This window comes from Vombatus ursinus, unplaced genomic scaffold, assembly GCF_900497805.2.
Source record: "Vombatus ursinus unplaced genomic scaffold, bare-nosed wombat genome assembly UNPS02012515.1, whole genome shotgun sequence".
Taxonomy (NCBI): Eukaryota; Metazoa; Chordata; class Mammalia; order Diprotodontia; family Vombatidae; genus Vombatus; species Vombatus ursinus.
The window spans coordinates 225,811-252,366 of NW_020952293.1; the positions used below are offsets into that span (position 1 = coordinate 225,811).

Sequence of the window (26,556 nt, forward strand, 5' to 3'; positions counted from 1 at the left end):
AGAATGTAGTCTCAATGGGCAGAGGGATGCTCTAGGTCTAGGCCTCCCCTCCACCCCCGCAAACAAAGAAAATTCTAGAGGAGGGAGGTCCAAGAGGTGGAAAACACAGCAGGACCTTGAGTGTGGCAACCTAGGCCCATAGAAGATCTCAAGGAGAGGCAGAAGGAGGAAGTGTGCCCCACCCAGATGACTCCTGGACAACACTCCATTCACCTAAGTTAGTTACACACTGGCCTCCAGCATCAAGAGTCTGATCCCACTCCCCATCCTTAGGCCTGGGATGTCACTGACCTGCTGATCACTTCCCTCTATTAAGGAAACATTTATCCTCCTTAAGGGGTTTCTAAGAAGTGCTTGGGAGGGTGCGCCTGAAGACCGCAGGCTCATTTAGGCTGCACTTTGCAGGTTTCACAGCTGGCGCTAGACCTCTGCTCATCCCCTACTGTGGCCAACGTCCATCATATTCACAGCTGGGAGCACTTGACACCAATGAATTAGCCTATTACTGTGACTGTGGAGGGGCCCCCCAGATCTGCTTTCCCCTTGCTCCGCTGAGCCTGTCTTTTCCTGGAAAACCCAATCCTTCCAGCTGTTGAGGTCTTCACCAAGACTCCCTACACCCCCTTATCCAAGGATCCCAAAGCCCTTTGCAAATAGATCCCCAGCCAGGCCTCCATGTAAACAAGTCAGGGCTGGTCTGTTTTTTGGTTTTTGGGTTTTTTTTTTATTAAAGCAGAGAATTATTTTATCTGAAATTCATACATTGTCATTGTTTATGCTTCCCAGGTGAGAGGCAGCTCCATCCTCTTACTTCCAGATATCCGCTGGGATACCTAGAAGTTAAAACTATGGACTAGAAGTCAGGCCAAGGACTGCTGCTGGCTTCCTGGCTTGCTGTCTTCTACTCAGTACCTACATCTTGCAGGAGACACTGGATAGCTTCTTCCCCAAGGCAAGGCCTCAGTCATGTGTTGGGGATTTAGGAACAGAACTCTGTGCTGTCTAGGCACAGGACCTGGGCTGGACAGGTAGAAGAGATTAAAAGTCAGAGAGGGGGTTGTCGAGAGAATGGAAGAAATAGAAGATTGAGTTCTGGCCCTTAGGCAGTGACCAATTCTGTGCGACAGACTGGATGTACGAAAGGTTGTTGTTGGGGAACAAGTGTTACCTGGTGGATTCCCCCTAAAGGCTGATGGAAAGGATTGGTAAAGCAGTAATTAGGTTGGTGCCTATGGTGGTGGAGTGCAGAGAGAGTTGGCTTTGGAGTAGAAGATCTGAGTTCAAATCTCACTTTCAACACTTACTACAATATGGGGTGGGGCACTAGATAGCATAGTGGTTAGAGGGCTGGACCTGGAGTCAGGAAGACTCATCTTCATGAATTTAAATTCAGCCTTGGACCCTAGGCAAGTCACTTCACCTGTTTGCCTCAGTTTCCTCATCTGTCAAATGAACTGGAGAAAGAAATGGTAAACCGCTCCAGTATCCCTGCCAAGAAAACTCCAAATGGGGTCACCAACAGTTGGACATGACTGAAATGACTCAACAACAAACACTATGTGGCCTTGGGCAAGGCACTTAAATAACAATCATTTACAAAATACCTACTATGTGCTACATTCAGCCCACAAATGAAACATTCCTGCAGTTGAAGAGCTTGCATTCTTTTTAAAAATAGATTTTATTGATTTCTTTTGCTTTATATCACCTAGATTTTCCCCTGTATTCTTCCTCTTGTCCCTTGCCAGAAAGCCACCCGTTATAACAAAGAATGTTTTTTTAATAGACAAAAAAGGGGAGGGCTGGAATCAACAAAACCCCTCAAAAAATCTGACAGTATATTCAGAGTTCCACATCTGTGGACACCACCCCTACCCCTACACGCCCCTTGCAGAGAAGGGGAGGGAGGTATCATCTCTTCTTTGCAGCCAAGCCCGTTCTTGGAAAGTTTACAATATTTATATTAGATTGTTCTGTGATAATTGTTCTTTCCATTGACATCATTCTAGTCATTGCATATATTGTGTTCCTGGCTCTGCTTTTCTTCATTTTGCATCAATTCACATAAGTCTTTCCATGTTTTTATTTGTTCATCACATTCATCATTTCTTACATCCCTGTAATATTCATTATATTTATGTACAACAATTTATTTATTCATTGCCCCAATTTGTGGACATTTACTTTGTTTCCAATTCTTTGCTACCACAAAAAAAAATGCTGCTATAAATATATTGGTATACATGGGGACTTTTTTTTTCAATGATCTCCTTGGGGTACATGCCTAGCAGTGGAAAATCTGGTTAAAGGTCATTTTGGTCACTTTATTTGCATAATTCAAAATTATTTTCCAAAATAGTTGTGCCGATTCGCAACTCCAACAATAACGCATTATTGTACCTATCTTTCCACAGACTCTCTAGCATTGACAATTCACATTTTTGGTCATCTTTGCCAATTTGATGAGTGTGAGGGAAAACCTCAGTATTGTTTCGATTCGTATTTCTCTCATTACTGGTGATCTGGAGGATTCCTTCATTGGGCTGTAAATAGTTAGCGATCTTATTCTAAGAGTGTTTGTTCATATCCTTTGACCACTTGTCCATCGGGGAATAAATTTTGGTCTTATATGTTTCGGCTAGTTGTCAATTTACCTTGATACTAAAGCCTTATTGGAAATATTTGATACTTAGAAGTTTCCCAGTTGACTGCTTTCCTTCTTATTCTAGATATGTTAATTCTGTTTGTGCAAAAGGTCTTCAATGTCACATAATCAAAATTATCTAGCTTTTTATAATTGCTTTTATTCTTTCTTGGGTCAAAAATTCATCAAGAATGTTACATTCTACCAGAAGGGACACCATGTACATATAAAACTATAAAATATGTAACAATTTCCCTGGGCCTCAGTTTCCTCATTTGTAAAATGAAAAGTTTGGACTAGATGGTCTCCAATGTCCTTTTCTGCTCTAAATCCAATGCTATGATCCCATCCTGGATTTATAGGAAAGGCTACCACCTATAATTCTTGAAAGTGCACTTGCAGGTGAGCCAGAAGCCAGGGCTACAGGTCAGCATCCAATATGAAAGCAACTGACTGAGCATCCTGCCTGAAGCCTTGCCAGAAATGCTCTCCAGCATGAGGATGGGTGTAGAGTCAGGCCTGATGAGGCCTTACGAGCAGGAAGGTGCTCCCTCAGAGTGTAATTGGATAGCCAGGGAGTTGGGGAAGTTTGGAGCCCTTTCCCACTCTCCAGGAAGGATCAACTTTGGCCTGAGCCCCAGATACTCTTTAGTCTCCTGGCCCAGCCTCCACGACCTGCTTGGTAGTGACGTGTGTCTAACCCTAACTACAATTTGTTCTCATGGTAACTGCTATAGACAGAGATGAAGAGAAGGTCTCAGGATATGACTTGAATGTCTGCACCTTAATCCTCTCATCCATCTGTGACAGTTACCATATTTCATAACAGGAAGAGCGGACAAACAGGAAGTGTAACGGACACTGTAGGCACAGAAAGATCACGGGACCTCCCGCAGCTCAGACGGACATTGGGAGAGATCTGCCTAGGCCTCCTAGGGGGAGAGAATGAGGCTGAGACCAGTCATGGGGGAGTCGCTAAGCCAACATACACCAACACATCTGGGGACCATGCTTCTCCAACTTTTCTTCCTGCTTCAATTGGGTAAGTAGGCCAAATGCTCCCTCCCTCTTCCTAAGAGCTCCCTATCCTTCTGGGACTGAATTCTACAACTCCAGTGAGAACCAGGGCTTAACCAGTTAGGAGACATAACTAGCTTTTCTCCTCCTTCCAGGGAATGAAGGGGCTGAGTGTTGGACTCAGAAGGGGAAGGGGAGAAGAGAGCTGGGGCTAGGTTGTCAACTGTCGGACAGAGTAGGCATTTGTGAGGGGCAATGTTAGCTCCACCAATCTGTCTGTTTAGGATCTCTGTCTGGTCCCTGGATTTGGGATATGAAGGTGGGGCAGACTCATATGGGAGTCATAGTTGTCCTTTATAATATTGTTATTATTGTATAAATAATAATAAATAATTATTGTATAAATTGTTCTCCTGGTTCTACCCACCCCACTGCCTACCAGTTCATAGAAGTCTTCCCCAAACCCTCTGAAATCATACCTTTAGTGATTTCCTACAATACCAAAGTATTCCACCACCTCCATATACACTAATCTGGTCGGCCATTCCCTATTTGACAAGCACCCTCCTTAGTTCCCAGTTCTTTACCACTACAAAAAAGCTGATATAAATAGCTTTTGTACATGTGAGTCCTTTTCTTCTTTCTTTGAGGGCCATGTCTTCTAGATCCTATGAGGGCCAAGGAGAGAGAAAACAAGTTCTGCTCTGGAGAAGCCTCAACTCCGTCTCAGTATGCGGCTGCTCGGTGCTTTGTTTCATGTAACAGAAGTACTCCGGATTGTAAGCCCAAGGTGATAGAGAGGTGAGAATCATCATTTCATCCCTCAAAAATATGCAGAAACCAATGAAGGGAACTACTATTCTGGATCTCATTCTGTCCTGCAAGGAGAAATTGGTTTCTCCTTAGATTTTTAAGACCCATAAAACAGAAGTTATTAGTGTGCTCACCCTCCTCAAATTTTCTTGTATTTACTTATCAGTTTGCATGTTATGCCCACCAGTAGAATATAAGCTCCTTGAAGGTAGGACTATTTTTCATTTCTTTGTATTCCCACCATCTAGCACAATGGCTTGCTCATACTAGGCTCTTGACAACTGTTAAATTGAACTGAAGGTAGGGTCAAAGGAGGGCAATAGAGGCAGATAGTACATCTGCCTCTATTGCCCTCCTTTGCTCCCACCACACTTTGGTATGCCACTAACATTCAAGGTACATTGAGGTTAATGATGAGCACCAAGGGCAACAAGAAGTAGTTTGTTTGTTTTTTTTAAAGCTGAAGAGGAAGATCAAAGGAAAACAGGACCCTAGCTCAGAATGGGTGAACGAGGAAAGAGTAAATGACAGTAAGAAGGATGAACTACTCAATTCTTACTTTTTTTCTTTTCTCCACTAAGGATAAGAAAGTACTTCCAGGGATTCAAGTCACCAGGACTAGATTAATCACAACCAAGATTATTAAAAGAACTGGTGGACATGATTGCTAATCTACCATCAGTCATCTTTTAAAGACTGTGGATAATAGAGCAGTGATACATGATTTGAAAAGGTCAAGTCTTGTCTCGATTTTCCAAACAAAAACAAAACAAACAAACGAAAAACCCAGAAGTGAGTAGAGACTACAAACTATGGATCTTTGATAAATGGTAAAAATCAATATTAAAGGGATAGTTCATGAGTATTTAGAAAAGGAAGCAGTGATCATAGACAGTCAGCATGCTTCCCCCAGAAGAGATCATGCCAGACAAACCTCATTCCTTTTTTGACAATGTCATTAGACCAGTAGCTTGGGGAAATGCTAGGCTTAGGCAAAGCATTTAACAAAGTATCCTGTAGTATTCCTGTGGACAAGATGAAAAGAAGTAAACTAGATGATAATTCAGCTAAATTCATTCAGACTAGATCTAAAGAATACTCATTAATGGATCAATTTCACTTTGGAAGAAGGTCTTCAGTGGAGTAGCCCCCTAAGAATCTGTCTTCATCTTTGTGATACCAGATATTTTTATCAATGACTTGGATAAATGTGTAGGCGCATAATTATGAAACTTGCAAAGGACACAAAACCAGGGGAAATGGCTAGCACACTGGATAATAAAGTCAGGATCCAAAAGGATCTAGATGATTTAGAATGATGGGCACCATAGAATATGATGACATTTCACTGTAATCAATGAAGAGACTCAAACTTGAGTTCAAAAAATCCACTTCCCAACTTCAAAATGTGGAAGACGATAATTCATATGGAACATTTCTGGAGGTTTTGGCAGATCAATGTCAATCAATGGTATAATGTAACAGTAAAAAAAAAAAAAAAAAAAAAAAAAAAAGCAAATGATCTTAGCCTGCATTGGAAAGGGCATGGTGTCCAGAAGGAAGATGGCCATGATTCCACTGTACTCTGCCCTGCTTAAACAATATCTGGAGCAGAGGTATCTAACAGGTGGCCCATAGCTGCACGTGGCCCACAATAATCCCAAGTGTGGCCTGAGAGATTAAAATGTAATTGGGAAATATCTAAGCAAAATAAATAAAAATGCAATAAAGCATAGATGATATTAATATGTGGCTTTCTAAACCAATATGGACACCACAGGGAACATTATACACTGCTTAGTTGCCCTGTTTCTATTTGAGTTTGACACTGTCCATCTAGAGTTTTGTGTGCACTTCTGTGTACCACATTTTAGGAAGTCTGTTGATAAGCTAAAGAGCATTCAGAGAAGGAAAAGTGACAAGGACAGTAAGAAATGAGACTTCACCATGGCCTAGGATTGGCTAAAGGAACTAGTGATGAAAAGATTGAGGGAGATGTGATAGCTATGTTCAAGTCTTTGTTGACCATCATAGGGAAGAGAGATTAGATTTGTCCTCCTTGTCCCAGAGAGAAAAATGGGGAACAATGGGTAGAAGTTGTAAATTTAGGTTTGTAAGTTAATAGTTTCAGAGCTAGAGGGGACCATGGAGGTCATCTGATCTAATCTCTTCATTTTACAAATTAGGAAACTGCAGCCCAGAGAGATTAGGTGGTTTGCTCAGGGTCACACAGGTTAGGGAGTGGCAGAACTGGGATTTGAACCAAGCTCCAGAGCCAATGCTTGGCCTACTACACAATGACATAAGGACAGAATTCCTGACTATGGAGACAACCCAAAGTGGAATCAGTTGTCCCTACTTGGGGTCTTCTGGCATAAACTAGAGACTGATTTGTTGAGGAAGTTATAGAGTCTAAGTTCAATTTGGACTAGTGGCCTTCTGGAGTCACTTACAAATCTAAGATTTAACTTCTCTCTCTCTCTCTCTCTCTCTCTCTCTCTCTCTCTCTCTCTCTCTCTCTCTCTCTCTCTCTCTCTCTCTCTGTTTCTCTCTTCCTTTCTCCCTTTCTGTCTCTGTCTCTCTCTTCCTTTCTCCCTCTCCTGTCTGTCTCTCTCCTTTTCTCTCTGTCTCTCCCCTTCTCTCCATCTCTGTCTCTGTATCTCTCTCTCTGCTTCTCTCTTCTTTTCTCCCTTTCTGTCTCTTTGCCTCTCTCTTCCTTTCTCCCTCTCCTGTCTCTCTCCTTTTCTCTCTGTCTCTCCCCTTCTCTCCATCTCTGTCTCTATTTCTGTCTCTCTCTCTCAAGAAGCATTTATTAAGCACCTACAATGTGCACGGCCCTATGCTAAGTACTGGGGATACAAAGAAGGGTTAAAATGACCCTTGATCTCAAGGAGCTTACATTCTAATGGGAAAACAACATGCTAATAACTAAAGCAAGGTGGGTTTCAGAAACCCACAACTAGGAATACTAATTAGAACCCTTAGTGGAGGGTGGGAAGGTCCTAACAAGTATCAGAACCTCCCAATGTAAGAATCCCCACCTACTATGCCTAACACACACACACACACACACACACACACACACACACACACACACACACACATGCTCTGTCTGTTAGGGATACTATCTGGAAGTCTCTGATCATTCCAAGCATCTTCTGAATAGTAGCAGCTGGCTGAGTCAGGGACAGAATGAACATTAGTCACTTACCCCCAAGTTTCTATGTCCATACAGAAGCATAGGAGGGGGCCTGAGCGAATTTAGGGTTAGAGCTGAGTCAATCTGCAGTCCCTCCCAACTCCTGGCCCAGTGTCCATTCCCCTCTGCAGATTCTGGATAAAGAAGTTGGAAGAACTGGCTAAAGAAAAATCACCAGTGCCTGTTTTGGATGAGACTGCGGTTAAGGCAACCATCCAGAATATCGCTGTCAACACTTCCCAAGACCTCTTCTTCTCCATCTCACCATCTCAGGTGAATGGTCTCCTAACCCCTGGTGTCCTACTCCCCTCGCTTATATCCCTTGGGATTACCAGCACTTTCACGAATCATGCAATCTGTCCAGCTAAGTCTTTTCCCCTACATTGATTCTCCCTTCCAGTTCCTCCAGCCTTTCTAAATCGCATGTATTTCATGAAGGGCCAGATTTGACCTTAGAGAGGACAATGTCTCTTCCCTCTCCCGTGGGGACTTCTGGTATACAGAACACAGAGATAGAAGCTTAGCATTCAGAGGAAGTGAACTCAGAAGCCATCTAGTTCAGAGGTTCTTAACCCGAGGTCCACAGAGAAATTTCCAGGGATCCGTGAAATTGACTGGGGGAGAAATAACATCTTTATTCTCACCAACATCTGACTGAAATTTAGCATTTGTTTCAGTTGTTTTTTAAAAATGACTCTGAGAAGGCGCCATGGGTTTCACCAGACTGCCTCTGATCTCTTCCAATCTCCCCCCCCCACACTTTACAGATGGAGAAACTGACTAGATAATCTGACTTGCCCAAAATCACCTAGTGAGTGTCAGAGCATGGATTTGAACCCCTTTGATTCCAGATCCCATGCCCTTTCCAGCTTACCACATTGCCCCTAGATCAGGATGTGATTTGCTAAAGGAAACATCGATGAGTTAGAGGCAGAGAAGGACTGGGATTTCTAGACCTCATTTCATGCTCTTGAGATTAGAGGAGGTCCTAAGAATTCCTCTCCTTCACTCTCTCAGGATTAGTCTCTCCTCCATAAGTCTATTCTCTCCATCTGATTGATGGGCCCCTGAGCCCTCTGGTGAAGGGGAGGATGATTGGATTGCAATTGCAGGTGCCAGTAACACTGAATGGGAATGAGATGGAGGCACCCGACAGAGTCCGGCTCCCCAGAAGCCTATTTGAAAGTCTCAGGCCAAACATGAGCTCTGTCCGAGTCATCCTGGCAGTCATCAACACTGGAGAAGGGGAAATATTCAAGGTGAGGGGTTACCTAGCACTCCACTGTAAATGGGGTTGGGGAGGGAACTGAGAAATTCAGCTTCCCTCTCATTCATCCTTCCTTCCTCTACCTCCTCATTGTTGTTGTTGAGTCATCTCAGATGTGTCTGACTCTTTGTGACCTCATTTGGGGTTATGGGGCTAGCCTGAGTATCAAATGGTAGTTGTAAAGTCAACAAGTATTTATCAAGCACCTACTACATGCCAGGCACTGTGCTAAGCTCTGGGGAATAAAAAGAATGACGAAAGGAAAAATCCCTGCTCTAAAGGATCTATGAAACAAGTATGTACAAGCAAAACATATACAGAATACATTGAGAGGGGCTCTAGCATTAGTGAGGATTGGAGAAGCCTTCCTGCAGAAGGTAAGATTTTAGCAGGGACTTGAAGGAAGCCAGGAAAGTCTGGAAGTGGAGATGAGGAGGGAGACAATTCCAGGAATGGGGAGCAGTCAGTGAAAATGCAAGGAGGCCAGTGTCACTGGATGGCAGTGGATAGAGTATATGGAGAAGAGTTAGGTGTAAGTAGACCAGAAAAGCAGGAAAGGGCAAGGGCTTTAAAAGGCAAATGGAAGATTTCATGTTTGAGCCTGGAAGTAATAGGAAACCAATGGAATTTGTTGAATGGGAGGATGACATGGTCATATTTATGCTTCAGGAAGATCAGTTTGGCAGCTGAGTGGAGAGTAACCTGAAGTGGAAAGAGAAGAGGCTGACTCTGAGTTTCTTTATAAAATTTTTTGAATTACATACTAAATAACCATCAATAAAAATAATCAAATAAGTAGACAAACATACAGAATAAGGAATGAAATCTCACATAAAACCCTTCACAGTTAACAAAGTAGAGCCCAAGGAGTAGCAGGATACAAAGTAACAAAACATGCATTTGCTCTGGTACCCTTTGGTGGTCTGTCTGAAGTTTCACTGCCTGTGACATTGATTTTTAGAGTCATATGTAGGGCAGGACAATTAGGACATTGTGCTGGAATTTAGAGAGCCCGAATAGTGTTTGTACCCCTTCAGCAGTGGAGAGAGGGTGAGCCTACTACTTGGCAAGAGGAATTAATTAAAATAGGAAGCTACCAGACAGCCTCTGCAACCACTCCCAGGTGCCACACGCCAGAAGAGCCCCACTACCACCAACAGCCTCAATTCTGGGGGCTCCATCTACATGCCAACCAAGAGTTTACCTTTAAAGGTACTTTGAGAACTTTTTTTTATATTGCATGTCTTGGGTATGTTTCATAAAGATTTTCCCCACCCCATCCCCACACCCCAGGTATGAAAATTTCTAATTATGACTCTGCCATTAATCTACATATGTATGTATGTATGTCATATATATTGGTATGTCATATATATAGGGATATCATATATATATATATGAATGGACAGAACCATAATTAGACATTTTCATACCTCTTTGTATATATACATGTATATGTATGTATGTACATAGTATGTGTATTGTTGTTCAGTCATTCAGTTATGTCCAACTCTTTGTGGCCCCATGGACCATAGAACACCAAGCCTTTCTGTCCTCTAGTATCTCTTGATGTCTGTCCAAGCTCATATTCATTGTTTGCATGAAACCATCTCACCATCTCATCCTCTAGTAAGTGCAGTGAATAGAGCGCCAGGTGTAGACTCAGGAGGATCTGAATTCAAATCCAGCCTCACTTACTAGCTGTGTGACCCCAGGCAAGTCATTTAACCATATGCCTCAGTTTCCTCATCTGTAAAATGAGCTGGAGGAGGAAATGACCAACCACTCCAGTATCTTTGCCAAGAAAACCCCAAATAGGGTCATGAAAAGTTGGCTATGACTGAAATAACAACAACAAAAATAGGTAATTGTAATTACATATATACATTCTGGTTCTGGTCTTGATTTTCATCACTTTGGAAAAGACTTTCCATGTTTCCTTGTTTGCTTTGTATTTGTCATTTTGTGGCACTATACTATTCCATCACATTAATCTGCCATAATTAGGGGTTAGGAAAGGCTTTGTGTAGAAGGTGGGATTTTCACTGGGACTTGAAGCCAGGGAAGCCAGCAGGTGGAGATGAGGAGGGAGAGCATTTCAGGCATGAAGGACAGCCAGGGGAAATGCCTGGCATCGGCAAATGGAGTACCTTGGACAGGAAATTGCAAGGATGCCAGTGTCACTGGGTCCCAGAATATATGGTGAGAGTGAAGGATGTAAGGTGTGAGCAGACTGGAAAGATGGGGGAGGGGCAGGTTGGGAAGGTCTCTGAATGTCAAAGAGAATTTTATATTTAATCCTGAAGGAGAAAGGAAGCCACTGGAATTCATTGAGTAGAGGGATGATATTGTGCTTTGAAAAGATCACTTCGACAGCCAAGTAGAAGGTACACTGGAATGGGGAGAGATTTGCGGCAGGCAGACCCAGCGGCAGACTGTTGCAATAGTTCAGGTATGATGTAACAGGGGCTTGCACCAGGATGACAGCAGCATCGGAAGTGAGATGGGGGCACATGTAAGAGATGTTGCAGAAGTCAAATTGACAGAATGAGGCAACAGATTGGCTATGGGGGAATAAGATAGAGTGTGAAGATCTGAAGATAGCATCATGTTTCAATTCTTTGAGGTTTAGAGGCTGAAAAACTGGGGGGTGGGGAATGATGATATATTCAATAATAATAAGGAAGTTTGAAAAAGAGGAGGTTTTGAGGAGAAAGATGATGAGTTCAGTTTTGGGCATGTTGAATTTAAGATGTCTACAAGACATCCAGTTCAAGATGTCCAGTGAGTTCTCTATGCCAATGAAATCAGCAGGGGCTCATCCCTCCCATTGTATGTTGTCAGATTGTTTTACAAAATGTTTGCATCAGTCTACTATTCCAGCAATGATGTATTCAAGTATCTCTCTGATAGTCCCACCAACATTGAATGTTTATCTTTTTTCTTCTGCCATTCTAGTATAAATAAGGTAGCTTCTTAAGGTTCTCATGATTTGTATTTCTCTGATTACAGGGTATATGAGCATCTTTTCATGGGTTTATTATTTCTATTTCCACCTAGGAAAATTATATGCTTGTGATTCCATTGAAGGAAAGTGTATTATGTCATATATGTATATATAATGTGTACACATGTAAAATTATGTACATGTGCACAATGTATACACATGTATACCTATACACACATATAACATATGTGTATATATACATATATGTATATATAATTTCAGGTCCTTATTGATGAGTTTGTCGATCTTTTAATTATTGTCAATGGTTTTTCCCCCCAATCTTTTTTCTTTCAACAGCATTTTTTTTGCTATGGAAAATCCTTTTATCTTTGCATAATCAAAGCTATTAATTTAATCTCCAATCATCCCATCTGAGACAAATATGACATTACTGTTTCTTCCAGTTTTTAATTGTTTATACCTACATTGATTGCCCAGTTAGAGTCGATATTGAGATTTGAATCTAAAACCATTTTTGGCCACTCAATCTTCCCAACAATTTTTTAAAATAACAATTTAGCATTTCTGGATTTGTTCAACACAATCTTTATTACCTACCTTGGTTTCTATTTGTTTTTTCTCTTTTCTGCTCCATCAATCTGTTTCTTGATTTTTCCCCGGTACCAGATAAATTCCATAATAATCACTTTAAAAGTACATTTTGAAATCTGGTCATTCTCATTCCCTTTGTTGGTTTTCTTTCTTATGGTTCTTGATTGTCTTACATGTTTTCCCATAGGAATGTTATCATGGTTGATTCTATGAAACAGGCTATTGCTAGCATGATTAACATTACATCAGGTCTATAGGTTAGTTTGGGAAGTATTGGCATTTTCACTAACCGTGAACGTGGAATATTGCTCCACATTTTAATTTCCATCAACAACCATTTTGAAGTTGTCATCGTACATCTTCCAGTTTAAGTTATGATAAAATATTTCATGCATTTCATTGCTGTCACAAAGGATATTTCTTTATTGGTTTGCTGTGATTCTTGGCAGTAGTGTAAAGGAAGGCAGATTTTTTTGTGTGTGTTTATCTTATCATCTTACTATTTTACTAAAGTAATTTATTACCTCCATTGATTTTTGTTTTTGTCATTAATGGTCATGAATTTTCTAGGTGTACAATCTTTTTTTTTTAATTGTGCCATTCATTTCATTCATGAAAGGTACTCCTGGGAAGGAAATTTCTCTGCCCATACAGGTTGTCACCTTCTTACTTATAGTCTTAGAGAATTGCCTATTCCACGAGGTTAAGTGACTTGCCCATGGTCACCCAGCCAGTACATGTCAGGTGGGATCAGGACATAGTTCTTCCTGATTCTGAAGTCAGCTCTCTATCTACCACACTCTTGTCCTATACAAACATGTCACCTGTACATAGAGATTTATTAACTTCTAAGATTAGAACCTCTTTTTCCTTTCATTCCTTTTTCAGGTCTTACTGCTATTTCTAAGATTTCTAGAAGTAGGAAGGGTGGTCATTGTGCTTTACTTATTCTTTAAAATCTTATTCCTAAATTTTTAATGTCTTAAATATAAATTCTGTATATCCCCTACCTTTCACAGCCAAGCTGCTAAGAAAATCAATAAACATTTATTAAGCACCTACTATGTGCAGCAGGCACTGGGCTAAGCACTGGGGATGCAAAAAGAGGCAAACGACAATCCTTGGACTCAAGGAGCTTACAATCTAATGAGAGAGACAAGAAGCTGTCTTAAACTCACTATCTCTACTTCCTCACCTCCTTCTCCCTTTTTAACCCATTGTAGACTAGTTTCCAGCCCTACCACTGCTTCCTTTAAGTCCCAATGGAAATCTTAACCTTCTACAGGAAGTATTTCCTAACCTTTCTGAATTTCTATTGCCTCTTCATTAGTTCTTATTTATCCTGTATATAGCTTGTTTGCACGTAGTTGTTTGTATTCCATCAAAACTGGCTTACTTTCTATTCCCCGTACATGCTGTTTAATTTCCTACCTTCATGTCTTTGTACAGGTTGTCTCCCATGCCTGTAATTCTCTCCCTCCTCACCTCTGCTTCTTAGTTCTGCCCCCTAGTTCTTATCAAGGCTCACCTCAAATGTCTTCTTCAAGATGTCTTTTCTGACTCATCCACTCTGTCAGGTGCCCCTAGCCCTTTGTATTTATTTTATACATATCCTCTAGTCACTTATCTGTTGTTAAGTCTTTTTTCAGTCATGTCCCACTCTTTGTGACCCCATTTGGTGTTTTCTTGGCAAAGGTACTGGAGTAGTTTGCCATTCCCTTCTCCAGCTCATTTGACAGATGAGGAAACTGAGGCAAACGGGGTTAAGTGACTTGCCCAGGACCACAGAAATAAGAAGTATCTGAAGCCAGATTTGAACTTGGGTCTTCCTGATTCCAGTTCTATCCACTGCACCACCTAACTGTCCTATTATTTATCTGTAGACATGTTTTACCCACCTCCAACAGAAGGTAAACTCCTTTAAGGATCACACCATCTTTATTTTTTCTCTTGTTAATCTGATTTGTTATCTCTGTTGTTTTCTATCCTACTTGGTCACAGTGAATAGCATTGTTGCTGTATTGTTTAACATTTAATATTTTTGTCTGTTCATTAATGATACTGGTCTGTTAATATTCATGTTGTTCCTTTTCATGCTCAGCCTTGTCTTTGTTGGTTTTGATATTAAAACAATATTTGCCTCCTAAAAGAAATTGGATATCCTACTGTCTTTTGTTATGTTTTAAGTTAGTCTGTATCATATCAGAGTTACTTGTTCTTTGGAACTATCAAATTTGGAAATTTGATAAACTGTGCTTCCAAGGGTGTGATGAAACCAGCTGGTACTGGCTTGGGAGAACAATTGTTAAATTATCAGTGCTAGCATTTACACCTTGGAAATCAGCAAAAGCTGTTAACCAGGACTTGATTTATTGCATTGCTGATTCACTAGACTTAAGAAAGTGATGTACATTAAACTTTTTTTTCCTAAGAGTCGTTGAGCATTTACTGGCACATGCTGCTTTTGAATCCAATTGAACCAGGTATCTCTTCAGGGAAGTTTTTTGATAGCCAACCTAATTTCTTCTTCTAAGAATATCCCATTTAGGTGGTCCCTTTTGAGTACTGTGTGACAATTCTGGCTACCTTCAAACCTCTTATTCTGCTCAAGCCCTGGGGTTTGAATTTGGGACATTTCTGTGAAAGCCTTTCAAATATAGGTAACTCCCAGTTATCTATAAGAGGTATGGGTAGTTAAAAACCCTTCCTATTTGGTTTTTTCAACCAGATGTGAGGAATGAAATATTTATAGAAACAACCTTCGGGTTCTTGGGGGAAAGTGATTTTAAAATCATATATATATAACATTTAAGAACCTTACAAATATGCAAATCTTATAAAATATTCCATATATTCCATGGAAGTTATTATTATTTTTTAAATTTTATTTTTAACTTATGAAATAAAACAAACTTTTCCATAATAAAGTACAATATAAAAAGATGATTACACGTGAAACTGCAAATGTACTATACACAGTTTGCTTTCAAATATACAATAAAATTATGATGTAATTTTTTTTCTTCCCTCATGCCCCCACACCCTAAAGATGGCTATTATTAGACACAAATAGGTATATAGGTATAAAATTATTTTATACATACTTGTATTTCAGATCTTTTTTCTGGATACAATTATTATTAATATCATCATCATTATTTATTATCTATTTAATCTTGCCTTGAGCACCCAGATGGTAGAGAGCCAGCTCAGACCTCTATTACCCATGCCAATGTCCCAGGGACCTGTTTGAGAGGTAGGAGGGGGAGAGGGTTATTAGGGGATACTCCCTCCTGAAGCCTAAGATGGCCTCTCTTCTCCCTTCAGGGCTCAGCCACTGGCCAGCCATCCAGCAGCTCTGTGCTAGACAATCGCATGGTAGGCATTCAGGTTGGAACTGAGCCCATCAAGGATCTGGTCGAACCTGTGGAGATCACCTTCTCCCACAAACAGCAGCATCAGGTAAACCCTCAGCCCTGATGAGTAGGGGAATGAGACAAACACACATCCTTACAGATAGTCACACATGCATACCATGCATATATTCACATGGGTGCTAATAATTTATGAATACACACACTTAACTACAAACATACTCATAGACACATACACAGATACATACCATAGCACAGTTTATATGACAAACATATGTATGGATACAAACACATGCACATGTGAAAATGTAACAAACACACATCTACACACATAAATGCTAACATGTAACTATCTGTACAAATGCACCCATGTACAAAAGGCAGATCAATCTGGATACATATACATGCATATATGTGTATGTGTAATTGAGATTTGAGAATTGAATAGTCCCATGGGACTTTTTTAGAAGGACAAACTTTCCCATCCAATCTGGAAAAGATTTGCACTATTGCAATCTTTGAGCTGGAAGGGAGATTTGAGTTATACATGGGAGTTTTTAAAGGGACACACAAAGTCTGTAAGAAAGGAGTAGGGGAAGGGAATAAGCATTTATAAACACTTACTACTTGACAGGCACTATGATAAGCACTTTACAGATATGATCTCATTGGATTTGGGAAGTAGCTGTTTTTGTGATCACTATTTTACGCCTGAGGAAACTGAGACAGATAGAAGTTAAGTGACTTGGCCAGGATTACCCAGTGAGTCAGTGTCTGAGGCTAGATTTGAATTTAGGTCTTCCTGATTCCATCTAGCTTAAAAGAATTAAAGTGGATTATACACATTCTGTAGCAGCAGCAGCAATGAGAGAGACTGCATCCCCAGCCATGCATGGGATTTAGCAAGCCTCCACAGGTCAAAGGAGAAACAGAAAGGAGACCAAAACTACAGAAAAGAAGGGAAAAACTGAGGACAGTGGTTGCACCCTGCAAGTATCTCGGAAACAGAAAATTCACAACGCACTGCTAAACATGATCACTTCTTCAAAGGACTTAGGGAAGTTCCAGAAGGCATATACTATTTTATCAGTAATGTGCCCAGTATCGAGCCCTCTAATACACATTGCTTGAGTAACTGTGTGACCCTGGAAAAGTGACTTCACCTCTTTCTGCCTCAGTTTCCTCATCTACAAAATCTGAATAATAATAGAACCTACCTCACTGGGTTGTTTTGAAGATTAAATGAGATAATCATGGATAGTCAATAAGCATTTATTAAGTACCAACTACATGCCAAGCACAGTGCTAAGCCCTAGGGATACAAATACCAAAAAAAAAAAAAAAAAAAAAAGACAATCCCTAGCCTCAAGGATATTACAATCTAAAGACAAAAAAAGAAGCTGAAAATGGTGGGGTAGGTGGGGAAAGATACATAGACGGTGCTATATAAATGCTAGTTATTATTATTATTACAGATGATGTTACTGTTATTTCTTTTACCTAAGCATTTCTTGTATCCTGATTTCCCCTTGAATATGAAGAATCCAAGGGTTAACTAGAAATACATAAATTTAAATTAGGGCAGAGAGCCAAACCTACATCTGAATTTTCCTAAATGAGGGGCTCTGAGATCTTGTGATTGCATTAGTAATTTTTGCTTGAAATAAATTCCAAAAGAGAAAGGGACCACCTGGATCTGGGGGCCCTTATACTGCCCATAGGCTAAAAGTTAGCTAACTGCTAAAAGAGTGTAGCTGATTAAATCTCTAGCTTCCAGAAGGCAGGAGGAAACAGAAAAGATCTAGAACCCTCCACAGCACTACCCACTGGTATGTTACACCTACATGCCATTCACATACCCATACATGTGCACTTACAATTTTGCACACACAAACACAAATTCATACATGCATATATGTGTACTTACACACATACCCACACATGACAATCATCAATGCATACTCACACAGATACAAACATGCACATATATACAAATACAGACTTGCCTGAACAAACACACAGATAAATGTGCATGAAATATGAATATAGAGTATGTGTGTATCCAGAACTCGCACACATTTCCACAGACGTATGCAAAGCAGTTGATACATAGCTGCACATATATATGGATATATTCAAATGTACACAACACAAAAAATGTACAAATACATTCAACCCACACTCATAAATCCTTTTTTCTGTGGTTTCAGGACCGCCAATGCGTTTTCTGGGATGATAATAAAGGTAGGTGAATCTCTGCCACATCACACCATCTCCTCAGGATACCCAGGGGCAGATGCCCAGGGCCTAGGAGGGTTGAAGAGTAGAGAGACAGTTGGTCTGTGGCTTCTCCTTCTGGGCACCTAATAGGTACTTTTGCAGGCACAGGTGGAGACTGGAAACCCACAGGTTGCTCCACAGAGCAAAGAACCAACCAGACCATCTGCCGCTGTGACCACCTGACCTTCTTTGCCCTATTGCTGGTGACATACTTGGGCCCTTGGGGAGGAGAGTGGGGTACCATCATCCCCTAGTGGCTCAAGCTCCCTAGTGTTCCGGGTCAATGCACTCAGTGTGAATTGAGTCTCTCTGGTTTGGGGAGGACTTTGAGGTTGCATGCTATCCTTGTCTGATGAAGGTTTGGTTTTTTTTGGGGGGGGGTTCCCACAGAAGCCAGTCCTTGATGCCACCACAGTGAAGTCTCTGATTCGACTCTCTCTTGCTGGCTGTGGAATCTCTCTGTGCTTCCTGTTTTTAACCATAATCCTCTATTTTGCCCTGAGGTAGGTCAGCTTCCTATCCCCACTTCCACACCCTCTCTAATATGACCTTTCTCTCCCTCTCACCCGTTTCTGAGTGAGCCTCTTGGTCCAGGGGGATGGTCCAGCTCTCTACCTTTGGGTGATCCTCAGGACAGAGCTTCTCTCCCAGGGCCCAAGACTCTTTTAACCTTCTAACCTCCAGCCCATTCCCTACTACCTACCAGGCATTAAGCTTTGAGGGACAGAAAATCACCTCCCAGGTCTTCAAATCTTTTGTTTCCTTCAAAATTCCCTGTTCCCTACTAGCTGCTAGTGCCTTCCTCCCTCCCCAGAAAAATCAACCTGTATCTATTTTGCATAGATTTTAATACATACATGTTTTCTCTTCTGATAGAATATAAGCTCCTTGAGGGCAAGGATTGTTTTATTTTTGTCTTTCTATCCCTAGCACCTAGCACAGTGCCTGGCACAAAGTAGGCTTGATAACTATGTATTGATTAATTTATGTAGAAGGAGAGACTTCTTAAATTAAACATAAGAATTACTCATGATAGACCACAGGCTCCCGAACAAGAAGGAACCCTAAATTACCTAGTTCAACCTCTTCATTTTATAGACGAGGAAACTGGGATTTGAAGAGGTATGGTGACTTGCCTAAGGTCATACAAGGGCACAGGAGAGGTGCAGAGAGAATGACAGGAATGTCAAAAGCATAATTGGGAAAACAGAAAACCTTTTCAGACGACAGAGGAGATGCTGCTGTAACTAGTCCCTGAAAACTCAATCAAGGGGATTTGTCTGTTGGGATTTACACTGTGGTCTAGGCAACAAGTGTCCCCTTGTAAAGATGGCTGAAGAATAGAAAAGCTGAATGGGGGTGGTGGCAGCAGAAGTTACATCTCAGGATCTGTCCCTGGTGCTGACATCCTTGAGGTTCCTTTTTTGTCCATGAGTCTACCTATGGTCACGACTTCTCTTTCCCTCTAAATTCTTCCTTTTTTAACCTTCCTTCTTACTTCATAAATTACTAGAGCTCTGACTACCTGTGGAGATTATCTAATTTACCCCCCCTCCCATTTTATAGAAGAAGAAATTAAAGTGTAGTGATGGGCTAAGATTTGCCTACGGTCAAATTGCTAGTTACTGGCAAAGCCAGGATTGAATCTAGGTCTGCTGACATCCTATTCAGTACTTATCCCACCAAGCTAGGAAGCTCTCCTTCCTTTCCCAGTCCAATAGGGAAATGGCAAATAGACAACAGGAGCATGTGGAGTACTTCACATCTATTAGGCTGGGGAGACATAATGCTTAACTAAGGAGTTTCTGGATAATCATAGGACCCAAAAAGCTTCCTAAGGATATAGTGCATGGAAAATACCTGGAAATACTCAGGCATTCCCTTTTCCCACCCCTCAATTTGAGGTATTTGGGGTGAGGAGTGAAAGGTAAGAGGCATAACCATGGAGGGAATAAATAAAAAATAAGAAACAATTACATTCAATGGGTGCCCAGGTCTAACTTTTATAACTTTTACCTTTTCTTTACCCTCCCCTAGAAAATTTGCTGTTTTAGCAACATCAAACTGCGATGGGCAGCACAGCATAGCAGAAAGCATAATGTGTTTAGAATTCCAAGGCCTAGGTAAAAATTCCTTTCTACTTGTGTAACTTTGGAAAAGTCCTTTCACCTCCCTAGGCCTCAGTTTCTTTATCTGTAAAATGAGAGGAGATGGATGAGGTAGCCGCTAAGATGCCTTCTAACTATAAAACTTACTGCTTTCCCAATTTTATGGGCTAAGCAACTTTGCCTTGGGCCATCGCCCTATCTGGCTCCTCAGCCCAGACTATGAGGTTACTGCTCCCCAGGAAACTCCATGGACCATTCAGTTCTACCTTTTAGATGGCTCTGTACTGATCTAAAGACCTTAGGAGACATGGCTGCATGCTTAGAAGGTGATAAACTGACAGCTAAGAGCAGGCATCATCTCACAGTCTAACAAAGCCCCCTTTTCTAACTGCCTGGAAGATCCCTCTACTAACTGTAAGATCTTTTTTATTCTTACTGTGTGACCTTGGGCAGTCTACATTTCCTTTCTGGACCTCAGTTTCCTTATCTGTAAAATGATAGGTTGAACCAGATAACTTTTAAGCACCTTTTTCCAGCCTTACCAAGCTATAAGTCTACAGTGAGAGGGAACAAGGCATAGAAAGGAAGGAAAGAAGCATCATTAAGCATCTTTTATGTAAGCACAAAGCATGAAACAAGTCCCATGTGCAGTAATCTAACAGCCTAATGGAGGAGGCAGGTACATAATGCCTGGATATCCACACACATGCATACATACGTGTATACATTTATGTGTAAATATATACACATATCTCTACATGCGTGTATGTATAAAGAAGGTAAATACAAGGTGGTTTTGAAGGAAGAGCACCAGCATTAGGAAAGAGAAAGTCATTTTGGGGACGTGGTATGAGAAGGATCAGAAAACCTGGGTTTTAATTCCATCTCTGCCATTAATTCACTGTGTGACCTTGGACACTCTATGTCTCTGGTTCTGAGTTTCCTCATCTTTAACATGAGGATATGAGAGCTATTCTGCCTACTTCCCAGGGTACGGGGGAAGTGCTTTGACTGTCAATGTACTTTGATGAGGACTGCTATTATTTCTCTTCTCTGCCTTAAATAAAGTACTTCCCACTTGGGAGGAATTCAATAACTTCCTTCTGACTGGTCTCCCTTTTTTCTCCCCCTACCCCTTCACCCCCATTCCTCTTCATGCTCCATTTCTCTGGCTCCTGTCCTTGTACCCCCCTTTTAGGTTCACAAGGCAGAGATTCAAGTCAGAAGATGCCCCCAAGATCCACGTGGCCCTCAGCATCAGCTTGGCCCTTCTGAATCTCACCTTCATCATCAGTCTGAGGCACAAGTCTTCAGAGCAAGGAGCCTCCTGCCGGGCACAGGGAGGGATCTTCCATTACTTCCTGCTCTGCTGCTTCACCTGGATGGGGATTGAGGCCTTGCATCTGTACCTGCTGGCTATCAAGATCTTCAACATATACATAAGCCACTACTTCCTGAAGCTGTGTCTGGTGGGCTGGGGTAGGTGACTGTCCTCAGTGTGTGTTGCAGTGATAGAGTTTGCCCTCCGTGCCAGGGAACCAAAAGGGAAGAATGCAGGGAAAATTCCATGATTCTTTTTCCTCTTCCTCCTCTCCCTTTGGGGTCCAGGACTTCCCATCTTAGTGGTCTTTATCACTGGAATCACCAGCAGCTATGGGCGCTACACCATCAAGGATGGGGCTAACCATACCACCTTGGAGCTGTGAGTCACCTCAGTTTTCCACTGCCTCTAAGTTTGGGAAAAACAGTTAGGGAAGGCAGGAGGGGGGAGATTTCTAAAAGAAGGGGTTACTTCCTCTTCCTTAGGACAGGAATTACCAGGTCATGGGGCTATTTATCATAGGAATTTGAGTTAAATAGGACCTCAGAGATAATCTCATTGAGCCCTAACCCTCTCATTTTGCAGATGAGAAAGCTGAGACCTTAGTTTCCTCATCTGTAAAAATGGAGAGCATTCTCTTTCCTGCCCATAGTGTAATGAGACTAAAGTAGGCAGGGCCAGTTCCCAGGGTTGCTGCAGGACAACAAAAGTTAGTCAAAGTTGGTTTCAGGAAGCTACCTCAGCTTCAAGGGAGTAAGTGAGCTCTGTATCACTAGAAACTAGATGAAGACTTTGGGGGGAATATTGTAGAGGCCATCCCTGCTCACGAGTGGGTTTGAGATGGCCCTGGGATCCCATCAGCTTTGAGATTCAGGGATTCTAGGACAGGTCCAGGGTGATGGGAGGGGAAACCATAAGGGCAGGGGAAGGGAAAGAGGCTCATTCCTTGTGCTGACCATCTTGGCTGTTGGCCAGATGCTGGATAGAGAACAGAACAGCTCTGCACATCACAGTTCATGGCTACTTCATTGTCACCTTCCTCTTTGGTGGCGTGATCCTGGGCTTGGTAGCTTGGAAGATTTTCCACCTCCGTGGTTTCAAGGCAGGCAAGGAACAGAGCTCGACCTGGAAGGGGGTCATCACTGTGCTTGGCCTCTCCTGCTTGGTGGGGGTAACATGGGGGCTGGTCCTCCTCACCCCACTTGGCTTGACCGCCATCTATGCCTTCACACTACTAAACTCTCTCCAAGGTAAGAAGACTCTGAGACCCCAGTCCTTTTCTAACATGTCACATACTCTCACTTCTCCCCACCTCCCCTAGGAAGCAAGCCAAAGAAAGGCCAGGATGTGCCGGGGGATAGAGAAAGCAGGAGCCCCAAATAGTGACAGCAGTAATGGTAACAGTAGCAGCAGCAGCAGCAGCAGCAGCAGCAGCAGCAGTAGTAGTGGTGGTAGTGGTGGTGGTGGTGATAGTTGTAGCGATAGTAGTAGTAGTAGTAGTAGTAGTAGTAGTAGTAGTAGTAGTAGTAGCAGTAGCAATAGTAATACCAATATTCATATAAGCACTTTAGGGTTAACAAAATACTTTTCATAGTATCTAATTAGATCCTCGTAAAATCCCTGTGAGATAGGTGTTATTATTAACCCCCCATTTTACAGATAAGAAAACTGAGGCTGAAAGTGGTTCTATGCCCAGGGTAAAAGATAGCTAGTAATAACAATACCTAATATAGCTAGCATTTTAAGTTTTGCAAAGCAAAACACTCTACATACATACATTATCCACTAGAGATCCTCACTACACCCTGGGAGGCAGGTATTATTATTGCCCCCATTTTACAGATGAGGAAACTGAGGCTGAGAAAGGTTAAGTGGCTTGCCTAAAGTGACAACTTAGTAATAATTAAAATTGTAATAGCTAACATTTGTATGGTGCTTTATATTTCTCTAGTGCTCTAAGGTTTGTCAAACACTTTACATATATTGTCTCATTTGAAATCCTAATAACAGTTTTGTGAGGTAGGTACTATTATTAACCACACTTTCTGGGAAAAGAAATTGAAGCTGAGAGAAAAGCTAAGTGACTTTCCCAAGGTCACATGGCTAGTCATAGTAATAGCTAACATTTACATGGTCTTTTGAGGTTTGCAAAGCATCTAATTTGAGATCCTCCTGATATTTTTTTGAGGTAGATGCTATTATTATAACCATTTTATAGATGGTTTTCACTCTCCCTATTTAATAGATAAGTCATAGAGAAATTAAATTACTTCCTTAAGGTCACAAAATAGATAGTAGCAAAGGAGGGACTGTAATGGAGGTCTCTTGCCTTGTGTCCTCATGGTTTTTTTCCAAAGAATCATGTAAGATTAGCTTGTAGGTCAAGGAAAGAGGCAGGGGCCCAGGTATCCTGTCTTCCAGCTCCATGATGGCTAGAGAGAGGAAAAAGACATGGTGTTTGGCCTGCAGTCAGTGTTGGTCTCTGTGCCCAAGAATAGGCCAAGCTGTGCACCTCCTCCTCCAACATGCACACCACCCCCATTCCAGCCCTCCACTGGCTTCCACCTCCAAGGCTCAAGGTGGCCTCTCCTCATTTACAGGTGTTTTCATGCTGATCTGGTTTGCCATCCTTTTCTACCCAAGTCTAAGAAAGGAGTCTTCCTCCAGTACCGCCAAGACAAACCATAGCAATTCTGCATCCCGGGAGTAGGCAGGTCCATGCCTCTTTCAACATTGATGTCTGGAGGAACTGACACCAACTTGTGGGTATGGTGATTGAGAGGAGACCCAGGGCTTGGCAGCAAATACCAACCCCGCCCTAGACTTCTTAACTGCAGCTCATTCAAGTCCAGTCTGGTTCTCCTCCAAATGGGCAGAGAAGCCTGGCAATGGCAGAGCAACCAACTCCAAAATTGTGAAGATGATGACATTGGTCCTTGGGTCTCTATTAACCTCTCCTTTTGAGACTGTGCCTGGTTTTCTCCTCCTCTCCCCTCATTATTCTCCCCTACCAAAACCCACCAACCTTGACCAGAGATCCCCCTCAAAGACTCTTAGATCTTGGAGGAACCTTAGCGCTTATCTACAGTTTAAAGGTTCTCAAGTTCTTTTTGTGCCATGGACCCCTCAGGTAGTCTGGTGGAACTTCCCCAGAATAACGTTATTAAATGCATAAATAAAACATATCACAAAGGAAACCAATTATATGGAAATATAAGCATCAATTTTTTTGAAGTTCATGGACCCCAAAGAACTCCTGATCTAGTCTAACAGCCCCACCCCTACCCTGTTATTTACCAGTGAGAAAATGGAGGCTTGGAGGTCACGCAGCTAGTAGAGGGCACAACCCTTGGATAGAATTGAGGTATCCTGAGCTCCAATCCAGTGGTCTTTCTATCACTACATGGGGCTATCCCATATCTGCAAAACTTACCTGTCCTGTTTCCCACACCCATAGGGTCCTGATGAAGTGAAAAAAATCTCAACTAACAATAAGCTCTCTCTCTCAAGGGAACTTGTCTATTAAGAGGATGCTCTTGAATACCAGAAGGCCTTAACCCAAAGGAATCTAATGTCAGAACCTTAATCAGTAGGGCTAGTAGATGGGTGGGATATTGGAGACGGAATGGGGTGCAGTATCCTTCAAAACACACCCCCTAATTGGCCTCCTATTCTGTCAGCTCCTAAGGCCCACTTGAACACCATGTCGATACTAAAAGTCTGACCAAGCCACACCTGGACTAAGGATTTCCCAGTTCCTTCTCTTCTTTGTCTTCCTCATGTTGGATTCATCATGACTTTGTGGGAGCTTACACTGATTTGTAGTGGGGAGAAGGGGTTAGGTGGGAGAGTTAAGAGCACCAGCTCCAGTCCCTGGCCAGCCCTAGCAGACCATGGAGCCCTGGGGGAGTGGCTCTTGGCTAAGTCACTTTCCCATTTTGAGTCTCTGTCTTGCCATCCAAAGCCCCAGGGAGGGCTTCAGATTCTGGTTACCTTTCCTGCAAAGGCTGAACTTAGGAGACCTTTTCCTGGTCCCAGAGATGCTCAAGGGAAGAGAGGGGACTGTTGCTGTGCCCAGAAGAGTAGGGTCAATACGATACAATACCATACAACAAACATTTATTAAGTGCCTCCTGTGTGTAGAGCCATGGGCTGGGCACTGAGGGAGACGTCAAGTTCAGATAAGACAAGTCTCTGCCTCAGAAGGTTTACTTAATGCACAAACTGAGCTCAGCAAAATCGCTGTGTACAAATCAAATCCTACTCTCTCTTTATTTTAAATTAATCTCCAACTGGCTCCTAACTCAATTCCTTCCTTGGTCAAATAGTTAATAAACTTCAATTACAACAATAGCTAACATTTACATGGCACTTTAATGTGTGCAAAGCACTTTATGCATTATCTCATTTGAACCCCGGGAGGTAGGTATGATGATTATCTCCATTTTACAGATGAGGAAACTGAGGCTGACAGAGTTTAAAAGACTTGTCCAGAATCACACAGCTAGTAAGTATCTAAGGAAGAGTTTGAACTCAGGTCTTCATGATTGCAAGCCCGGTGTTCTTTCACCTGTATTTACTGTACTAAAAATTAAAATTAATAAATTACAAGATATATTAATTCATCAAAAACTTATGGCTTGTTAATAAATAATTCATTTCTATGAAAACTAAGTATATTTTAAAAAAATAAAGAAAATTTAGTGAGAAGAGTGGCATCATTTTACATCTTTTTGCAAATCTCTTTAAGTCTGGCTTAAGAGAAGACAGCTGTAGTCTCATATCTGCTTCACTCTGTGATTGTTGTTTTGGTTGAAGAAGATGAAGAAAATCTGGCCTTACACAGGTGTGTGTTTGGAAAAGGGAAGAGTATTTTAGTAGGCAAATAATACCTCAATTTTACTATGAAAGCCATTTTGACCTTGAGGACCCCATGAAAGGGTCTCCCAATATCTGTAGAGCACCCTTTGAGAA

General features: G+C 41.7%; 1 protein-coding gene across 2 annotated transcripts; it reads left to right on the forward strand.

Annotated features, from left to right (window-relative positions):
* The first annotated feature begins 3,462 nt into the window (after positions 1-3,462).
* On the forward strand, positions 3,463-24,786 carry ADGRG3 (adhesion G protein-coupled receptor G3). Of its 2 annotated transcripts, none has more exons than XM_027857955.1 (12): positions 3,463-3,686; positions 4,327-4,462; positions 7,805-7,946; positions 8,786-8,932; positions 15,827-15,961; positions 18,084-18,117; positions 18,256-18,356; positions 18,544-18,656; positions 21,460-21,740; positions 21,870-21,963; positions 22,558-22,832; positions 24,183-24,786. In XM_027857955.1, the coding sequence occupies exons 1-12, from the start codon at positions 3,590-3,592 to the stop codon at positions 24,290-24,292; spliced, it is 1,665 nt and encodes a 554-aa protein (XP_027713756.1). In that variant the 5' UTR covers positions 3,463-3,589; the 3' UTR covers positions 24,293-24,786. The 2 variants fall into 2 exon arrangements, with proteins under 2 accessions (XP_027713756.1, XP_027713754.1); XM_027857953.1 differs by having other exon boundaries at positions 3,466-3,686; positions 4,312-4,462.
* The last annotated feature ends 1,770 nt before the right edge of the window (positions 24,787-26,556 follow it).